Consider the following 20,210-nt stretch of genomic DNA (forward strand, 5'->3'; position numbering starts at 1 on the left):
TGTGGAGCTTTTAGTCTAAGACAGGCATGATGGGTTTCATTACACCCCACCTGCAGGGGGCTAACTGAAGCCTCCGAGAGACGAGGTGCCTTACCATGGCCATGCACGTGCTGATAACAGAGCTAACGTGGTACCCAGGAGGCCTCACTCCAAAGGGAAGCCAGATCCATGGCTTCTCTTCAGGCTATGAAAGTAGCCCTTGTCTCTAGTGAATGTCTCTAGGGCCCAAGAATGGAGTTGTGATTTTTTGAAGGGGGAACAGCGGTGAGTGGTAGAGGAGAAAACTCACCCAGATGCAGAGGAAGCCAGGACCACAGCTGTGAAAAGCTCACCCAGGCTTCAGTTTCCAGAGACCTGGGTTGGATCCCCGCTCCACTTAATTGTAAAGTGTGTGACTTCCGGGAAATCACCTCCTAGGGGGTTGTTACAAGGACAGATGAGCCCATGTGTGCCAAGAAGCGTTTTTATACACTCTCCTTCAGTCCTCTGCTCAGAGGGCTCCTCCTCAGAGCCCTTCCTGACCCCTGTCTGAAGCTGCTCCCTTTGCAGCCAGGCTGTCCCATCATATCTCCCTGGTTATTTCCTTCAAGGCCCCGTTCCAGTTTCTGGAATGTTTGGTTATCTATTTACTTGCTTCTCATTGTCCCCCGACTACCCTGTGAGCCCCCGAAGGTGCAGCATGCACATCCGCCTCTTCTCTGCTGTCCCCCCAGTACCTGGACCATAGCGAAGCCTTTGCGGAATCTGCCATTTCTCCTTCCCCATCCTTGTTCACTCTGTTCCAACCACGCGGCTCTCTCAGCCGCTCCTTAAACACACCAAGCACATCCTCACCTCAGGGTCCTCGCAATTGGCAGTTCCTTTTGCCTGGAACGCTCTTCTGACACACTTCAGCATGACTCTCTCCCTTACCTCCTGCGTGTCTCAGGGGCCTGCCCGACCACCTTGTGTAAAATAATAACCCCTCCTCATTCATACCCCTGTCTCCCTTCCCCTGCTTTCCTCTGCTCCATGACAGCCATCACCATGGGACCTCAGGCATTTGTCCTCATGGGAATGCCAGCTCTGCGATGGCAGGGGCCAGCCTGGTCCTGTGTGTATCTGCAGCACCTAGAGTAGCGCTGACACAGTGAGGAGTGAGATGAATTTGGATACAGAATGGATGAATATGTGAAAGCCCAATGATCAGAATCAGATGAAATGGATTTCTCAAATGGAACGTTTTCTGGATTTTAACTTTTGGGCAAAAGAGACAGAAAGAAAGTAGGGTCAGAAGCAGAAAGTGTCTTGTAGGGAGTGGCTGGGACCGGAGGGGATTTGGCTAGATTTGTGGCCCCGTCTCCTTTCCCTGTGAGGCCCGATGCTGCCAATCCCAGACACCTCAGCAGGATGCTGTGAGGTTCTCAAGTTCCCAGAGGAGAGACTGTTATATCCTTTGTCTTGGACCCACTGAAGCAGACACATTAACTCAGACATTTTAGTTAAAAAAATAAAAAAAAGATCTTTTGCCTCTGGGACTTTCTGATTAGTTCTGAGTTAATGAGAACATTCAATCAAGCAGAATATGTGGGGCTTTCTGGCTAACCCAGTGCTCACTAACCATTACTTCTCACCCAAGGTGCATTTGCTGGGCAGCGGGCCCAGGACGGGGCTGGGGGCAGCCCTCCCAGAGCCTGCGCACAGTGGACAGTCAGGCAGCAGGCATTCACATTACAGCCACAGGGGGCGAATGCCCAGGGCAGAGGGTCCAGGAGAAGCTCTTACCCCAGTCTGGGGGGTTAGGCTCCTGGGAGAGGTGATATCGCTGATGCCACATTTTATAGGCATTTCTAGGGGTTCCTGAAAGTGATATATTTGGATGAACAAAACTATGACAGAAACCACTGGGAGAAAGAGGAGAGGGAGGAGAATGAGCAGGTCTGTGTCCTGGAAGCTGTTTTCTAGATGGTTCTTGGGAGACATGGTACCTCCGTCGATTGGGCCACGTCCTGGGACAGAGACGGGCTTTGTGGTTGGCAAACCCATGTCCTCACCTTGACTCTACGCCAACTGCCGTGCAACTTTAGTCAAGCCGTCTCAACTCCCTGAACTTCAGTGTCACCTTCTGGAAACCAGCCCAGTGACGCACACATCACGGACCAGAGTGGGGATTGAATGACATCACGTGTGGTAGCATGCCTAGTAGAGACTGCCTGGGGCTTAGCAAATGTGAACATCCTTTTCTCTCTCTTGCCTTGGGCCCCTCCCACTCCCCAGATGCTGCTGGGGTCCTCCCTCATTCAGAGCCCAGCTCTGTGCTGGCTGCTGGACATAACAATGAATGAACATGGGCCCTGCCCTCAAGTTGCTTTCAGTCCATTGCAGGGAAGGATCCGTGCCAATACCTACAGCATTGTCCGGGCAGTGTGGACGTGTGGGCCAGAGCTGGGCATGCACTCTATCATCTTGCTTTTCTCTCCCATTGGAGGGCGACTCCTTGAGGGAGACTGAAAGGCTCTGAAAGACTCACAAGAGGCTCTCAATGCAATAATACTTCGCTTAACTGAAAGTGTTCCTTGCTGGTGACTTCAATTATCCAGAATGCAGAGGAGACCAGGAAGTGAGCTCAAAGGACCTCCGGCCATCCAAACAGATGGCAGAATCTATGCCCCTTACTCATCAGCTGCCTGTAGACTCTCCGACTGCATTTATTTTGTACAGAATTCCAAGAACACTGCAGTGTAGAGGTAGCTAGTCAGGATTTGGAGGAGGGACTCAAAGACCCTAGTAGCTACACGTTGGTATGTTGGTATTTGGAGGAGGGACTCAAAGACCCTAGTACCTACACGTTGGTATGTTGACAATAGCAAGATACGTTGGTATGTTGACAATAGCAAGACTGGAAAATGTAGAAAGATCATTCAGAGTAGACACAAGCACCAAAACTAGGCTACCGTTCTTGATAATAATTGTCCTGGAGCCATTACTCAACCTGAGGGTGTCGCTGCGATTAGAGTGATATGATTCATGACCAGTAGTTCATTCATTCATTTATTCATTCATTCCACAAGCACTTCCAGACTCTATTCTTGTGCCAGGCATGAAGCTGACCACGGGGCGTGTGGAGACAAACCCGTAGTAACTCCAGAGCATCAGCAAAAGTTTCCATGCAGGAAACATCATGACACCCACTACTGCTCACTGAGTGACTACTATGTGCCAGGCATGCCACTAAAATATTTTATATACATTATCCCCTTTGAGCCTTATGCCACCCTGGGAGGTATGTATTATTTAATCTATATTTTACGGAAGATAAGACTGAAGCTAAGAGATTTAACTGTCTTGGCCCATGTCACATAGTAATCAGTAGAGTCAAGATTTGCACTTAGGTCTTCTCTAACTCCAAACCTGTTTGTTTCTCTCACTCAGTCCTTTACAACCAAGTGTCTGCCAGCATCTCCCAAGAGTAGGCTGTGCATTTATTTGGTTGATGGTATTTAAGACGATTTTAGGTGTCACACAAATAAATTTTTTCAAAATGTTTAATAATTATGTACCTATTTCCATGAATATTAGAAAATACATACAGCTTGCACACCGAACCTACAATATAATGTTTCTTTATAAATGGATTTACTTGTAAAAATGTGAGTCGAGTTAAGAAAAACATTAGTAGCAGCTCAGATGATACATGAGTATGGTAAAAAAAAAAAAAATCATGAAGACTGTATACACTAATGATGTTTGGGGAAAACAGATATCTTGGAATAAAGAAAGCACAGAGAAATAGAATCCACATTGGAAATAATGCATGCGAATGCACAAAGCCGGAGAAGTCTGGGTCCCCAGAACTGTCAGCTTTAGCTACCCGGAAATATTAAAATGGAAAAAGTGTGTTCTTGGTGAGGCCAAGCGATTGCAGAGTGTCCCCGCTAGGCCCCCAACTCATGTGCTGTGTCTGCTTTCAGGGGCCTCTGCCCTTCGACAGTGTGAGCAGCCCCTCCAGTGCGAGATTTCCCACCAGCGGGGGCAGGACCCTGTGCGCTATGACCTCACAGGCTGGCTTCACAAGGCCAAGCCCAACCTTTCGGCCCGGGATGCCCCCCAGATCCTGCAGCAGTCAAAAAGGTGGGTCCGGCCAGGGCTGGGGACAGGCTGGGGACATTCAGGGTGCCGAGGTTCCTTCCCCACTGAGACCATGCGGTCACAATAACACAGTGAGTGAGGGCCGGTTTTAGGAACCTGTTCCTAATGACACAAAGTACTGTAACTCAAACTGGAGCAGTACAATGTCTCCCTGGGGCCAGCATGAGTTCAGCCGAGGAGAAGAGCTATCTTCTGGAAAGGTGGAACGAAAGCTCAAAAGCTGTGACTTGTTATTTTGGCTTTTTGCCTTTCTTCGGCTTTTATTAAGTATCTGAGAGATGATGTGACTGGAACAACTTTTATGGGCATCCTAGAACGAGGGGATCATAAAACCGAAGTGATGATGTTTTGTAGCATTAAAAAAAAAGCTCACAGCATTCCCTGACTGCTCTTTTCAGAAGTGCTGGCAGAGAGCTGGCAACAATAGCTGCCTTTGGTTCAAAGAGTTACTGGGAAGTGTGTGTGTGTGCGTGCGCGCGTCTGTGCGTGCACACACACAAATATGCATGGTGATCCTTCCAAGTTCAATGCTGGAATCCTGCAGGGGCAGAGCTTGGAGACAAGAAGAGAAGCTGAGACCACCGGGGAGGTGCTAGGGGCATGAGTGTGGGGAAGGAATATTTAGTGATCACTCACTATGTGCCTGGCATCATGTAACTGCTTTATAAGTATCTTATGAATCTTTCCAGTAACACAGTATCCTTAGCCCCCTTTTACAGATGATAAAACCGAGGCCCTCGGAGGTAAAGTGGCTTGCTTTTGATCACACAGCAAAATAGTGGCAGAGCCCAGATACAACTTGGCTAAGTGATCCTTGGAGAAGCTCTCAGGACATATGGTCAGAGTTGCTTGGAAACCTATATGCAGCAGGGCTTATGGCCATACAGCTTTGGAAAAGTCAGGGATGAGGCAAAAGGAAGTTTAACGAGCACACAGAGGACTCCAAGAGGAAAGCCAGGGGACCTGGGTCAAGTCTGAGCCTGCCGCTTGTCACCTGGGTGACTGCGGGCAGTTTCCCCTCCCTGTTCTTTTATTTTTGCTTCCTTCATCATAAAATAAGGGTTTGTTGGACGAGGCTGTAAGATCTGGTGGATACTGCAAAGCTTTGGAGTCAGGCAAATGTTCAAATTCTGATTTCGCCTCTTTTCAAGCAGCATGACCTGGGCCTTGGTTTCATAATCTGGGAGGCGACAGTGACGATGTCATGCCGAACGTGTCTGAGGGAAGATGGCCTGTTGAAGGAGCCTTGTTCATAGCAGGCCCTCAACACACGTCTTGGGGCCTTGTGAATTTCCTTTCTTCTCTAGGATCCTGTGGCTCAAGCTGGGTGAGGGGTATAGAGTTAGGAAAGGAGAAGGTGAACTTTTGTTGACCAAATGGCCTGGTGAGCAAGGGACATTCTGGGAAGAACAAATAGCACGTGCAAAGTCGCGGCTTGCAGGGGCGAAAGAGCGTGGCAGGTTTGGGAGAAAATCCCACTAGAGTGTCTCGTATGTTTGCAAGTCAAACATTGGTGATTTTCTGAGAGCAAACAGTGTTTTTTCTTAGTGCGTTGTTCTGCAACCAAGTGCACCGGATTTACCAGATTGCTTGCTTAGCATTCTGATTCCTGGGCCCTGCCCTGTCTCTCTGGAGGAGGGCTGTGGAGACTTGCTTTGCTGACAAGACTCCAGGAGGATCTTAGGCATTCTCAAGTCTTGGTCAAACCCTTTTACTTTGTCTATCAGGAGCTCAGGCTCAAACAGGACACGCAAGTCATCCAATGTCACAGAGTAAATTGAAGACCTGAGGTCAGGTCTCCCAGCCCCACTGATGGGACACTTCATGTATAGGGGTCAGAACTGTGCTCACGATCTCCTTTCCCTGTACCAGGGGTTGGTGCCTACATTCCCCTGCCCTTTCCTCTCAGGGCTCCTGCCCCTCGGGGACACTCCCAGCCCCACCCAAGATTTTTATTTCAATGCAAATGTATTCCAGCCTTTGTTCATCTTTGTGCTGGGCCACGCATTTAACCACTTGAAACACTTTTGGGTCATTTGAGACTCATTTCCTTAATAATTTGGAGAGTTGGGTTAGGCACAGAGGGAGGTAGATAAGGCATCTTGAGGGCTGGGGCTGGAGGTGTGAACTGGATTTGCAGGGAGCGATGGAAGATGTCTGTATGCAGGCCGTGAGGCAGGTGGGACCCTGGAGGCACGAGGCCTTCTCTAGTTCTCAGCCTCAACATAGGGCACAGCAAAGTTTGCCTAGCCTTCTGAATCCTCTTTTGCCCAAGAAAGCAGGCAGGTCAGCTGAGTCTTATCAGAACAGCACTTAAGGGGCCCTGGCCCTTGCCCACTATCCTCAGAACCTGTGCATTACACAAACGCCGGGGAAAGGCACTACCTACCACTCAACATCAGGCTAGGCATTTCATTGACAGGTCCAGAAACTGCATGTTCAGCCTGTAAGTCATTCATTCTTGCATGAAACATAGAGTAGGCACCTATTATGTAGTGAACCCATTCTAGGGATAATGGAGATAATTTCTCCCTCTAAGAAAGTTCAGGCTTAATAGAATTCCTATAGGTATGTAAATGACAAGAATATTTAATAGAAGGAGAGATGCTCTAAGTAAGAGCAGGTGGGGAGAGAGGCATGGAGGGGTGAGATGGCATTTGTCATGAAGCAAAGGCTCTTATGACAAGAAAGGACTGGGAATGAAGGGGTAGCAGTTTGAGTGTATGCTTCAAGGGGATGATTCGGGAAACAGATCAGTAGGAAGCAATGTGGATCTATTTCCCACGAGCCCCCTAAAGCCCCTATCTCTCCCCCGTTCCTACCTGCTAGGGAGGAGCTGCGGAGCCTGTTCCAGGCCCGGGCCAAGCTGCCCCCGTGTGCCGGGCTGTGGCGGGGCTGGAGGGCACCTCCCAGCAGGCCCTGCAGAGGAACTGTGCTGTCAGGAGGGCCTTTGCCAGTGGCTTTGCCGCGTCGAAGAGGAAAGCCTCATGCTCCCAGATCAAGCTACAGATGGTGAGTGGGTTCCCTGTCCGCATGGAGTCGTGGCCTTCACTGCTACATAGCCCTCCCCACTTCCACCATCTACCCTCCCCAGTAAGCCTGGAGGCACAGGCATCACCCCACACTGCACAGAGGAGGAAATCGAGACTCAGAATAGCAAAGAAACCTGGACACGGTCACACTGCTGGAAAGTGATTGGTCCAAGCCAGAGGCCAACACGTTGGCTACTTTGTATTGACTTGAGCAGCTTCAGGAAGTTTGCAGGAACCACAGTTGTCCTCTCGACCAAAGTGATAGATGTCACAGCCAAACCGGGCCTGTCTGTCTTCCTCACCGCCAGCCTCTCCATGGGGGAAGGCAGCAGGGGAAGTAACTATGTTACCTGGACATGTTCATCCAACAACACATGAGAAACTTTGATTGGTCAGTGGTCAGGCTGAGCCCAAAGGATGGGACATGGGAAAGATAAGTTTTGAAAAAAGTTCATAGCATATTATACTGAAAAAGCCCACAGACTAGGTCCTGGGTTGTAGTTCACCTTTTCTGGTGGTCTGTGTGAGATTGGGCCACTCATTTGCCTTCTCCATGCCTCAGTTTCCCTATCTGTTACAACAAGGGCTGTTACAAAAGTCCCTTATTTCTCATGAGTACAAACCAGGCCAGAGATAGGAGGTCCTTGGTGTAAGACATAGGGACTTCCAAAGGTACACAGGCCAGTCTGAATGCATGTTTGGGAAATGTCCAGACCCCTCTCTGTCTCGCCTTGAGGCAGCTGGCTGTGACCCCCTTTCCTCTCAATCCTAGGATGCCTTGACCAGCGTGGTCAGACGGTCTCACTTACACTTCATCCACTGCCTGGTGCCGAGCCTAGCGGTGGAGAGCAGGGGCGGACAGGGCTCTCCGACTCTACTGCAGCCTGGTGGGGACAAGCCTGGGGCAGGCAGGCCCCTGCCCTTGGACATCCCGGCACTGAGGGTCCAGCTTGCAGGGTCCTACATCCTGGAGGCACTGCGTCTGCACAGGACAGGTAAGAGGCAGCTGGGGAGCGAGCACCTTGTCTCTGACTCCTGGGACTTGCTGGACTCAAAATAGTGGCACCCAAGGTTCTAGGACACCAGCTATGTGCCAGGAGCTCTCCATGCAGCATCCCGTTGGCTCTTCCCAGCAGCCCTGTGAGGGGGAAGCTGTGATCACCCCCATTTTACAGATGAGGAAGCTGAGGAAAGTGAAAGGACTTGCTCAAGATCATACAGTTGGGACACGGCGGAGCCTGGATTTGGACCTTGGTGGCTTTGGGTCCAAGGCCCAGCTTATTCCCTGAATTAGTTGTGTGTTTCTAGGAGGCTAAGGCTGTGTCTTAATCATCTTCATTTTAACAACACATATCTAAGGGGCTTCTACCTTGGGATAGAGAGTGGAATCCCACATGAGTAATATTTTGGTCTTCGAGATCCTCAGCCTTGCTTGGGAGATCAGTGTGGAAACAGGTGATGATAATGCGATATGATGAGGGCATGTGTCACATGGGAGATGCAGGAGGTACCTGGATGCCCAGAGGAGGAAGCTCTGTGCTCTCACTGGGGAGACTGGGAAAACCTAAGGGAGCTAGCATCTTAGCTGGGTCTTGAAACAAAACAAGCAGCACATCTCTGGGAGCTGGAGCTGGAGAGAGGGGTGCTAGGCAGAGGATTCGGCATATGCAAAGGCAGGGAGGCATAGAAGACCCTGAGTTTTCAGAGAATGGGGTTCAAAATGCATGAAGACTTGTGGGAGATGCGGCTGGTGGATTCGCTAGGGAAGGCTGTCAATTTGGTTTTCGGGCGTTTGGTTTTCTCCAGGTTCAGCTGAGGAGGTGATGGGGTGGTAGGGAGACAAAAGGGTTTTAATGAGAAGAGTGAAGTCTTTAGGCCTGTATTTTAGAAGTTCCCACCATTAGCTCGTCTTATGAGATGAATTTGATCTGAATCCCTCTCACTCTTTTCTGCCTCTTGGAGCCCATGGATTCCCCTCCGTGACAGTTAAAAATGCCTCAGGAGCAGGCATTCTCTATGCAGAAGATGAGGTGCTAGGGCTGGTGGGGAGCCTAGGTAGACACCTATTTATTTAATGTCTCCTCGGTCACTGACGCCCCAGCTTGTGGTCGCTGCCCCCATCTTCTCCCACTGTGTTAATAATGAAACCCTGGGCACAAGGTACTTGACGGAGAAGTTGAGAGCAGCTGGAAGCAAAGATGAGACCCTCACTCCTCGGAGCATCTCATTGATTTTCTCTCCTGCCAGCACAGCCACAGGCGGAGGGAGACAGATAATGTCACAGGGGAAGAGCACGAGTGAGATGGTCACAGCCGGAGGCTGATCGATTCTGCCCGGCTGGCTGGCAGGAAGCGCTGGGCCTTTGCAGGCGCCCTGGACTGCTCGTTAGAGCTCCCGTGTGCATGCCTGGGTCAGCGCGTCCCCTTCCTCGGGCCTCATGTCCTCACTGCGGTGTCTGTCCTCCTCATTCTCAGCAGGGCCCAACTCCATCAGGATGAGTTTTCCAACTAAGTGAAGGGTTGATGTCTTGTGGTACAACTTTCTAATTTCTGTCTCCTAGACCTGGTTCATTTCCTCATTTTTTTCCTGCTCTATGTTGCTTCTTTCTCACACCATATGAGAAATATTTACATGCATACATAGATACGTACACATGTATAAAATATTTAGGGTTTTGAATTCATGCAAATATAGGATATATATACATATCACACGCATACATATCTGTGCTATTGAGTACCTATGATGTGCTAGGAACTGTGTCATTACACATACTGATATCATTCTCAAAAGCCCTTAGCCCACTGGCTGGTGTATAGTACATGCTTATTAAACATTATGTGTAATACATCCTGATGGGCACAGCTCAGACTCTGGAGCAAGTTGGCCTGGGCTTGACTGTGGCTGACAACAGCAAGTCACCAGATTGTGCCTCCCTTTCTGCTCCTATAATAGCTCAGATCTCAGAGAGCTGTTGAGGGGTCGATAACAAAAAAGGTAATAACACTTAGAAGAGTGCCTGGATGTGGGAAAGCACTAGATACACGTTAGCTTCTTTTACTATAATCGTCATCAGATTTAATCCTTATAGTGACCCTGTGACAATAGAGCTTGTTATTCTCATCTGACAAGTGAAGAACTTGAATCTCAAAGAGATGGGGTCATTTGTCAGTGGTCAGAGGGCTATAAGGGCAGAAATGGAATGTGAACCCAGCCAAGTCTGACCCAAAAGGGCAGGCTTGTAACCTCCCAGCCTTTTGTCTCTGTGCGGCCATCATGCTTTGAACCTGACCAGAGACCCTCTTCTTCCTCCAGGAAGCCTCCCTGGATTCGCCACCTCCATACACTGTCACTCTTCCTCATGGTTTATGCGTTTGGCTTACTGTGAAGCACAGTCTCAAAAGTGGAGTGAGATTCCATCAGTCCTTCTCCTATCCAGCCACTTGAGGGTTTTGTTTTGTTTTGTTTTGTTTTGTTGTTTTGAGGCAACTAAGGCTCTTCATGCCCCTTGTATCGGGACGAAGTCCAAACCTCAAGGCCTGGAATTTGAGTTCAAGTTCTTTTGGGACTCGGTCCTGTTCATTTTTGACCCATTGTCGTCTACTCTCCACTTGATTAGTTGTTGTTATTGGGTTTGAATCCCAGCTGGGAGAGTTTCCATTGGTGGGACTTTGGTCTAGGTAACTTGAACTCCCTAGGCCTTATTTTCCACATCTATAAAATGAGTATAATAATCTAGGCCCCCAGAGAGTCTATAACACCAGGAAGTTGTTATCTTAGTGTCTTGCACACGTAAGTGCCTGGTAAATGCTAGCTGTCGCTATGTCTGCGCAACAAACCTTAGATTTCCCCTCTCTAGCTCCCTCTGCCTAGATGTCCCTTCCACATCAAATCCTCTGGCAAACTCTCACGGCTCCTTCAAAGGCTGGTTGTAATGTCACCTTCTCTCAGTAGTTTTCCAGATGCCTCTTCTCAGTTTCCACACAAAAGGGTATAGCCGTGTCCATCCTACATATTAGATTTAAAAGAACCCATAGATACTATCCAACGCAGTATTTCCATTTGCAGTCTGTGGATGGTAATAGGTATTAGAACAAAACAAGCTCTTTCTTATGGTCAAACAGGTTTGGGAAAAAAACTCTGGGTTAAACAAAGTTAACCAGACATCTTCCCTGCAGAGGTTCTCAGAGACTTTGACATCAATGCTGACACACATTGTGACCTTCGAAGAGGCAGGCGAGAACATTTTATAGGGTTTTCAAACTTGCAATGGAGCCATGTATAGGGTTTGGGTTTTGGTGGAACACATTTGCAAAACGCTGATTGAATCCAGTCTCTTAAGTTAGCAAATGGAGAAGCCGAGGCCCTGAGAAGTGAGTCCACACAGCAATTTAGTAGCAGGGCTGGGAGTCGGGCCCAGGAATGGTCTTCTGACCTGGATTCCTGTTCTTCTCCTGCCCACTCCCCCGCCAGGCTATGCTGACCACATGGGGTTCACTCAGTTCCGCCGACGATTCCAGGTACTGGACCCTCTGCTCATGAAGAAGTTCATGTTGGTCACCGAGGGAGTAGACGAGAGGAAGGTATGTAGGACTGGGTGGCAGGCCTTGGGGGCAAAGACGAGGGTGCTGTGAGGTTTGGCCCAGTCCCCTGCTCTAGACTGCACTCTGTGCCATGTCACTTAGACACTACCCACACCAGAATGGCCCTCTAAAACCCTGCATGACGAAGTATAGGAAAAGAATTAGAGTGATGAGAAGAACATGAACCGGCTTGGAGGGCCCCTAGCAAAATGAAAAGCCATCATTTCCAGAGGGTGTTCCACTCAGCACCAGCACCCTGAGATATTCCATGAAAAGAGGGCTTCGCAGTCCAAAATGTTTGGGAAGCATTTCATGCTAGAGCCCCCATCTTACAGAGTTACAATGAACCATCCCCCTCAGGGTTAGCTGTTCCCTCTGCCTGGAGCACTCTTCTCCCTAATCTTTGCATGGTCAGTGTCTCTCGTTATTCAGATCCTGCCTCAAATGTTACTTCCCATCACATCATCTTGTTTAAATGTTTGTGTAGCACTTAGCCTTATGGGAAATTATGTAGATCCCCTGTGTGTTTTCTGGCTCATAGCAAGTGCTCAATCAATTTTCTGTTGAATGAATGAATGAATGAATGAATGAATACACACATACCTAACTTCGTATTTCTGCCCCTGTGTGTGTCTCCTTTCTCCAACTCTACTGTAAACCCTCGATAAATGTTTCTATTGAGAATAGCCACTAGCTGATCAATGATTACAGAGCTCTTTAGAATTTGCAAAATCCTATTGCATCCTCACAGCAGTCCTGCAAAACAAGAGCTATTATGGCCCTTACACAAATGAGAAAACAGAGTCATATAGGGATGAATTGACTCCCTTGAGGCTACACAGCCAGGCGTTCATGTGTTTTGTCCCTGAAACCAAGTTTCTTGATTCCAGGGAGGGTAGTTGAGACAACTTGGGCTCCAGAGTCAGACAGACCTGCATCTGACTCCCAGCTGGGGCTATATGAACATAAGCAAGTTTCTTCGTTTTTCTGCCTTAGTTTTCTCATCTGTAAAGTGGAAACAACAATGCCTACCTCAATGGGGTGTTTTGAGGACTGCATGTAATAGTATAGTTGATGTGCTTGACACAGGTACTGGCACACAATAAGGGCTTAGTACATATGAACTACTATTGTCAGCATCACCAGCATCCACGTCGACACCAGCATCATCATTGTCTTTCAAGGCCAGAGAGATGGCAACCAAGCCACACAACCTACCCTCACAACCCTGTTGACTTTATCTCCAGGTGAGTGTGCCCGTGTGTGCTTGAGACCGTCAGCCCTGGAATCCTCTATCAACGAGTCATGAGGATGGAAGAGTAAACAGAGTCACAATGATTAGATCTTTTCTTGGCTCTTCTGCAATAGGGACCAGGGCACAGGCCACCTCCTGAAGACAAGGCAGCATCTTCTATGTGGCCCTCCTAACTCACCATGGGGAAGGGACATCAGACTGAGCTTGTGTGGTTCAGGGCCATCCCTTCTCTGAGTGGCAGCCCATCTTGAAAGCCACAAAACCCTACCTGGCTTGATGCCACCAACCGCTGAGTGCCAATCTTCATTTGGGGTTGGTTCCTCCCAACTCGATTTCTGTTCAGAGCATCTGGAATGAAGCCATTGAAAGGGTCTTGGCCTCCTCTGCAGTTGATAACAGCACAGAAATGAGGCATGGGGGAGTTTTCTGTGGTGGCAGTGGGTGTAGCATATGGAAACGTTTCTATTCTGGACGACTCAGCAGTTCTTTGTTGTAGCCAAACCAAAACCACCTCCATGTACATGCTGGAAGCCTCAGAAAATGGAAAATTACAAGTGGGATAGACTTAGTGGGGGAGTTTTCACTTCTTATTCTTTTTTTATTTGCTCACAAATTTCATTTGCTGCAGCATAGAATTTTGGTAGCAAACACCATCCTGCCTCTTATGAAAAAGCTGATAAATATTCATTTGCCAAGCAATGCGATAAGCTATGAATTATACATGAACATGTGCTCCGGTGGGCAAACTGTCAGCCTGTGTGTGTAAAGCAGTTAAGACCCCAGGATTTAAGAAGACAAGTTTGACAGCTAGGAAAGGTCAATATTGTCATTAGACACTAGACGGCAGCAGAGAGACTTCATTGTCAGGGTGTAAAATGAGCCTTGGAGAGGTCCCCTGTGTGCCTAATATGTGGCGCTCAAACACTGTTTTTTTTTTTCCTGCCAGTGAAGTGCTCTCATTCGGTGGGTACCTGCTGGATATTTTGTGTCCCTGAAACAAAAATAGCATCTGCCTTTTATCACATGCGCACAAACTCCCATCACAATATATTAGGCACGATGTGAAAAGGTTACAGATCCTTGACCTGAACCAGCCCTCAAAAGATAAAGGCTTCCTACTCTGGGAATTAACCCCACTTTAAAGCAGAGGCAACTGAAGCCACCAGCCAGGTAGTGGTAGCCCCGGGATGTGAACTCAGGCTCTCAGATTCCTTTGCCAGGCAACATAATAGGCCATGAACACAGGGCTATTTACTTTTTATTGTGGTAAAATACAGAACATAAAATTGACCACCTAAAGCATCTTTAAGCCTATAGATCAGTGTCATTTAGTGCATTCATATTGTTGTACAGCGATCACCACCATCCATCTCCAGAGTTGTTTTCATCTTCTCCAACTGAAACTCTGTACCCATGAAACACTAACTCCCCAACCTGCTTCCCCCAGCCCCTGGCAACCACCATTCTACTTTCTGCGGCTATGAATTTGGCTACTCTAGGTACTTCACAGAAGGAACCATACAGTATTTATCCTTTTGTGACTGGCTAATTTCGCCTAGCATAACGTCCTCAGCGTTCATCCATGTTGTAGCATGAGCCAGAATTTTTTTTCCTTTTTAAGACTGAATAACATTCCATTGTGTATATTTACAGCATTTTGTTTACCCATCTATCTGCTAGTGGATACTTGGGTTGCTTCCACCTTTTGACGAATGTGAATAATGCTGCTATGAACATGGGTGTAAATATATCTGCTGGAATCCCTGCTTTAATTCTCTTGGGTAGATGCTCAGAAGTGGAATTGCTGGATCATATGGTAATTCTATATTTAATTTTTTGAGGAGCCGCCAAACTGTTTTCCATAGTAGCTACACCATTTTACATTCCTACCAACAGTGCATAAGGATTCCAGTTTCTCCACAGCTCAGTGACACTTGTTATTTCCTGCTATTTTTTTTTTTATAGTAGCCATCCTAATGGATGTGAAGTGGTATCTCATTGTAGTTGCAGTTTGCATTTCCCTGACGATCAGTGATATTGAGCACCTTGTCATGATCACACAGGACTTTTGAATGGAAGGTCTCTGAGGATAGGCAGTGTTCAGTGAAGTTACTTACAGAATGTGCCATCCACGATGTTAATTTAAGATAATAATTATTAATTTCATCCAACTTTAACCAAGTGCCTATCTTTTACTGGGCCAGAGATACAAGGATGAACAGAACATAGTCTTACAGGTGGGGAGAAAGACTAAAACAAGCAATTTCCATACAGAAGGGTGGCTTTTGGATTCCCCAGGGAAAACCCCTAAATCTTTTGATGTTTGAAGTAGGGGTGAGGGTTGGCTACTCAGGGAAGACACCTCAGAGAGGGTGATAATTGAGTTGAGGCTGGTGGGATAATTTGGAAGAATCGGGTAAGAAGTGCACACATTGGGTACAGTTCGTGCAAAGACCTGGAGCCGTGGGGTTGCATGGCTAGTTTTGTGTAGCTGAAGCATAAAGGATGCCAAGTGTCAAGGAAAGGGGCTCAAGATGTTGGCAGGACCATGGGTCATTGTTAGCAGGGCTAGAGACTCTGGGCTTTATCAGGTGGTTAGTTATGGTCCACTGAAAGGTTTCAAATAGATAGTGACATAGAACACCTGATCTTTATTACTTGAACTGGCTTAAACAAAATTATGAAGGAAGTGAAGTCCATTCTGCCCATTCCATGGTCTTCTTTAGAGAACAGTATCCTCATGCTGACCTCCAGCTGTTCAGGACGCCCCTGTCTCTTCTAGATACATATACATATGCTCAGGTCTCCATCATGACTTTATATTTTTCCGTAATCTTCTTGGGTCCCGATCCTCTCTCCCAGGTTATCTCATCTGGTTGAGATTATACAGAGTTATCATAATGGTGGACTCTCAGGCAGGTCAGTGGAGGACTTCTTTCAGCCGACCTTGGCTATTCCCCAGATTCTGGTCCCTTCAGTCTTTCTGCTGCTGAGGCAGGAGTTGTCAATTCTCTCTGATCAATGTGAAGAAACCCTTGAGTCTTCCTCCTCCCGAAAGTGCTGATTGATTTTAGCCAACAAAATCTATCCCTGGGGACTTGATCTGAAGAACACAATTAAGGGATGTCAATTTATCTTCTCAAAGGCAAGCACTCTTATTCCATCTCAGACCCTGGTTGGACATTCCCAACCTCTCCTGAATTTGTCTCAGAGTCCCTTTTGGGTGGGAAGAGGTCCCTACGAGCCCATGGCTGGAAAGGGGACCTGTCTGTTCTCAGGGTGCTGAATGATGTGTTCCCATAGCCTTAGTCCTCTGGAATTTATCCATCATACTTTTCCTGCTCACCTTACTGTCCTCCAGTTTGAGTCTACTGTTTTAATAATTATGTGCATTTTCCATTCAGTGTTAACCAACCAATTGTGTGTGTGTGTGTGTGTGTGTGTGTGTGTGTGTGTTCATATAGTTTCTGCTTTGTGCCAGGCATTCTATTTATAGTCCTGAGCATATAGAATTAAATAGCAGACAAAGTCTCCATCTTTATGGAGTGGCTTGATCAATGTGTAAATGAGAAGTCCAGTGCTTAAAACCATGTGGTTTAGAGTCAGACAGACTTTGGTTCAAATCCTGGTGTTCACACCTCTCTTTCCATTCACCCATGCCCCTTGATACTTGATAGCTGTATGACCACAGACAACATGTACTTGGGCATAATGAAGCTCCTGGCACATAGTAGGCACCCAACAGAGGGCAGCTGTTGGCCATGGTGGTCATTGGGCCATGGTGTTTATGGAGAAGGTGCTATGCTCATGGAAGCCAGATAGTTCACTGGATGAACTTCCAATTCCACAGACACGGATTCTCCATTTCACACCACTCATTGAGGAGTGAGTTGAGGAAGGAATTCTCAGTCATGGCTCTTCATTATCCCTGGAGTCTCTCATTGCCTGTCTAGCATGTAAAGCTTCTTATACGATGTCAGCCATATGCTTTTGGGGTACATCCCTGTTAAACATTGGAGAGAAAGCTCTATGTAAAATTCTAGGAGACAAAGGGGCTCTGTAAGTGGAGGTATCACTTGGGTTTCTCCCAGGTATATTCAAGGACTCATAATCTGTGCCTAGATTGGTGAAGGTGAAGGGTGTGTTATCACTCCACAGTGCTAAAGAAGAGCTTAAACCTCAGAACCTCCACCAGTTACTAGTATTTACTGAAATATCATGTGCCAGGCATGATAGTAAGCACTCTGTGTGCATTATAATAGCTGCCTGGAAGTCTTTGTCAAGTTCAGCTTCCAAGCCCACAGAAGGTTTCTATTGACTGCTTTTTTGTTTGTTTGTTTCCTTGAGTATAGGTTGCACTTTCCAGTTTCTTTGAATGTCTTGTAATTTTCTGTTGAAAACTGGACATTTTACATAATCTGGGATAAGATCTCTAGGTTCCAATCTTTTCCCAACTATTTAGTAACTAACTTATCTGGACTAGATTTATGGAGTCTGTCTCCCCCATGGTATGAGATTTCTGATACCTCTGCTCAGTTTTTTATTCTTTTTTTTTTTTTTAATAAATGTGAGTTTTCAGGGTCAGTTTGGTAGTCAGCAGAGGTTGTGATCAAATACCTTAAATTTGTGAAGCATTCACCTAATTCTTATGGAGCTGTGTGTGCATTGAGAAATGAATTCAATGTCCAGGCATTTACAGTGTGTCCTAGTTTTCACGTTTTGTTTGGCTATTTCACATGTTTTCTGCCTGTGTTTAAATAGGGATATGTAGGTAGCTAGGGCCATCTCCATCTCTCCTGTGCATACATGTGGCCTTGAGCATGATACAGCCTTCCAATTGCCAGGAATATGTAGGCGCTTATAATGGTGCACTACGGCTGTTCCATTCCCTACATCTCCTTGTTAAGTTTTTGGCTAGTTAATGTCTATTGCCTGTCCCACTCAGGATAACAACCTTAGGCTAGCAGTGCCATTGACCTTCTTCATTTGTTTGCTGCCAAGATCAATACTGTTTCTGATAATGATCCTGGGTGTGGCGTTTTCCTGTGCCTCACTCTATAGAAGTGAATTTCACAGTTTGTCTCCCTCTGGTGGGTTTACTGCAGTGACAGAGCTTGGTGGGGAATGGAAGAGCCCTAGTCAAGGTTGGCACAAACCCCCACTGTTCTTACCTGAGGTTAAATTGGTTTTTCTTGAATAAATGCTTCTCAATTTATTGTATTCCCTGGCCCAGTTTCCAGAGTATGAAACTTGTTTTTGAAAATCATATCCATTTTTTATCATTTTTTTGGGGGGGTGAAAGAATTTATCAATTTCCTTGCTTTATCATTCTGGAAGTCTCACTCCTACATGCTGCTTTTGTGACCTCATTAAGTCCCTGCTACATCCTTGTAGGATAGGCACGATTTCAACATATTCTAGAATATGAGGATCAGACAGGAGGACTAACCTGCTTGCTCAGGGTCACGCAGCCTAGTGAATGGTAGGGCTGTACTGGATCCCAGAGTCAGAGGGCAGAGAAGAACTTTGAGAACCTGATTCCCTGGGGTTGCACCTCATCCCTCACTTCTTAGCATATGACCTTTGACAAATAATTTTATTGCCCGGGACCTCATTTTCTTTCTCTGTAAAATGGGCACAAGATAGTACCTTTTACAGAGGTTTGAAAATAAAATGAGTTATGTATAAGGCACTTGGAGCAGTGCTCAGTTTCAGAAACAGTAGAAAACTATTTCCTTGGAGCAAAATGGGCAACATTTTACTCAACACTCTCCATGCTGAGAGAGAGATAAGCCTCCGTTATCTGGACAATGAGGATGGAGTAGCTGATTCCACAGAGATGCAGGACAAGGAAGAAATTTCTTATAATAAACCAGGATTATTGCTCTGAATTCTGTCACCTGGCTGCTGGACAATGATTACATTAATGTACAACCAAATGAAATCACTGATGTTTCACCTAAACAAGTGACAGTTTCATATGGTTCAATGTAAGAGTGATATTAATGATGATGATAATAATAGTAATTAAGTACAAAGTCACTTACAAAGTCATGTTCACAGATTCTCAATTATTCATTCCAACACCTGTGCAGGCAGGGCAGGGAATATTATCACCATTTTGCAAGTAAGGAAAATGAAGGTCAGAAGTATCATTCAATGCTTGTAGCCACTCATCCCACCAATTGGACCTAAACTTTCTTCTCCGTAAGATGAGGTCAGCAGGACAGAATATTTTTGTCAGGCCTAATATTCTTGACTACGCAGACATCTCAAGGGCTCTAAGAAAACAAGAAGGTGGCGAAGGATCCTCGGATATTGTGGGGGTCAGGTGTGTGTTTTGGCAGTGTTTGGGTGTACCTGAGAAATGGAAGCTTAGTCCACGGTCTGTAGCACCTCTGCCAGGTTTCAACCATGACAGAGCTGGTCGGACTGGCTCGAGGACATCAAGACTACCTCATGAAATTTGCTGAGTGCTTCCTATGTGCCAGGTACTGTGTCAAATCCTTTGCAAGCACAACCACAGGACCTTCCGAAATCGTGCGACACCTCCCTCCATTTTTCTGAAGAGGAGCCTACAGCTCAGAGTAAAATCCTTGTCCAAGGTCACACAGTTCATGAGAGCCAAAACCAAGGTGGTTCTAACTCCAGATTCTGATCCGCCCCCGCCCCAAACATCTCCTCTGGGTATTAACTCCAAGGTAGATTTTTAAAAGCTTCATTGGCTGTAGGTTTCATTTATTTTTCATTCATCCTATGTTCAGCCCATTTTCATTTTATTTTCCTCTTGTGCAGAGAGAAAAGATGTTGTGTTTTGGATGTATTGGCTTTATGCATTCTGCTGCCTATAGCTCCCTTGGAACGTTTTTGGTCAAAATGTAATAAGCGAAACCACTGAATTTTTGGAGGGGCGTTATAGAATGTTCTTCCAGGAAGTGAGAGGAGGGGAATTCCTCCCAGATTACAGTCTTGGACTAGATTTTCAATAGCTTTTTTTTTTTTTTGATATTAGGAAGTTTTCTGTGATGCTCATAACCCATGGAATTGAAACTCATCTGCTAAATTACTCCAGTCTCATAATACCTTTTGCTTCTTGAGCGTTGCAATTGCTTTTCTGACAGTTTATTCTAAAAATTGACTTTAGGATTTTCAGTGGATTGAAGGTCCATGAGGGGTGGCATGTGGGTGGAGTGGGAGGGGGAACTGGGAGTC

At 46.6% G+C, this 20,210-nt stretch overlaps 1 protein-coding gene across 1 annotated transcript in view; it reads left to right on the top strand.

Moving 5' to 3' along the window:
• The window catches only part of MYO18B (myosin XVIIIB), a 247,364-nt gene that overhangs the window by 80,620 nt on the left and 146,534 nt on the right, over positions 1 to 20,210 (top strand). The window contains 5 exon segments of the mRNA XM_039861993.1: positions 3,951 to 4,110; positions 6,958 to 7,001; positions 7,004 to 7,140; positions 7,933 to 8,155; positions 11,634 to 11,743. Of these exon segments, the coding sequence (XP_039717927.1) occupies positions 3,951 to 4,110; positions 6,958 to 7,001; positions 7,004 to 7,140; positions 7,933 to 8,155; positions 11,634 to 11,743 (674 nt within the window).

This window comes from Pteropus medius, unplaced genomic scaffold (genome assembly GCF_902729225.1).
Source record: "Pteropus medius unplaced genomic scaffold, Ma_sr-lr_union100, whole genome shotgun sequence".
NCBI classification, from domain to species: domain Eukaryota; kingdom Metazoa; phylum Chordata; class Mammalia; order Chiroptera; family Pteropodidae; genus Pteropus; species Pteropus medius.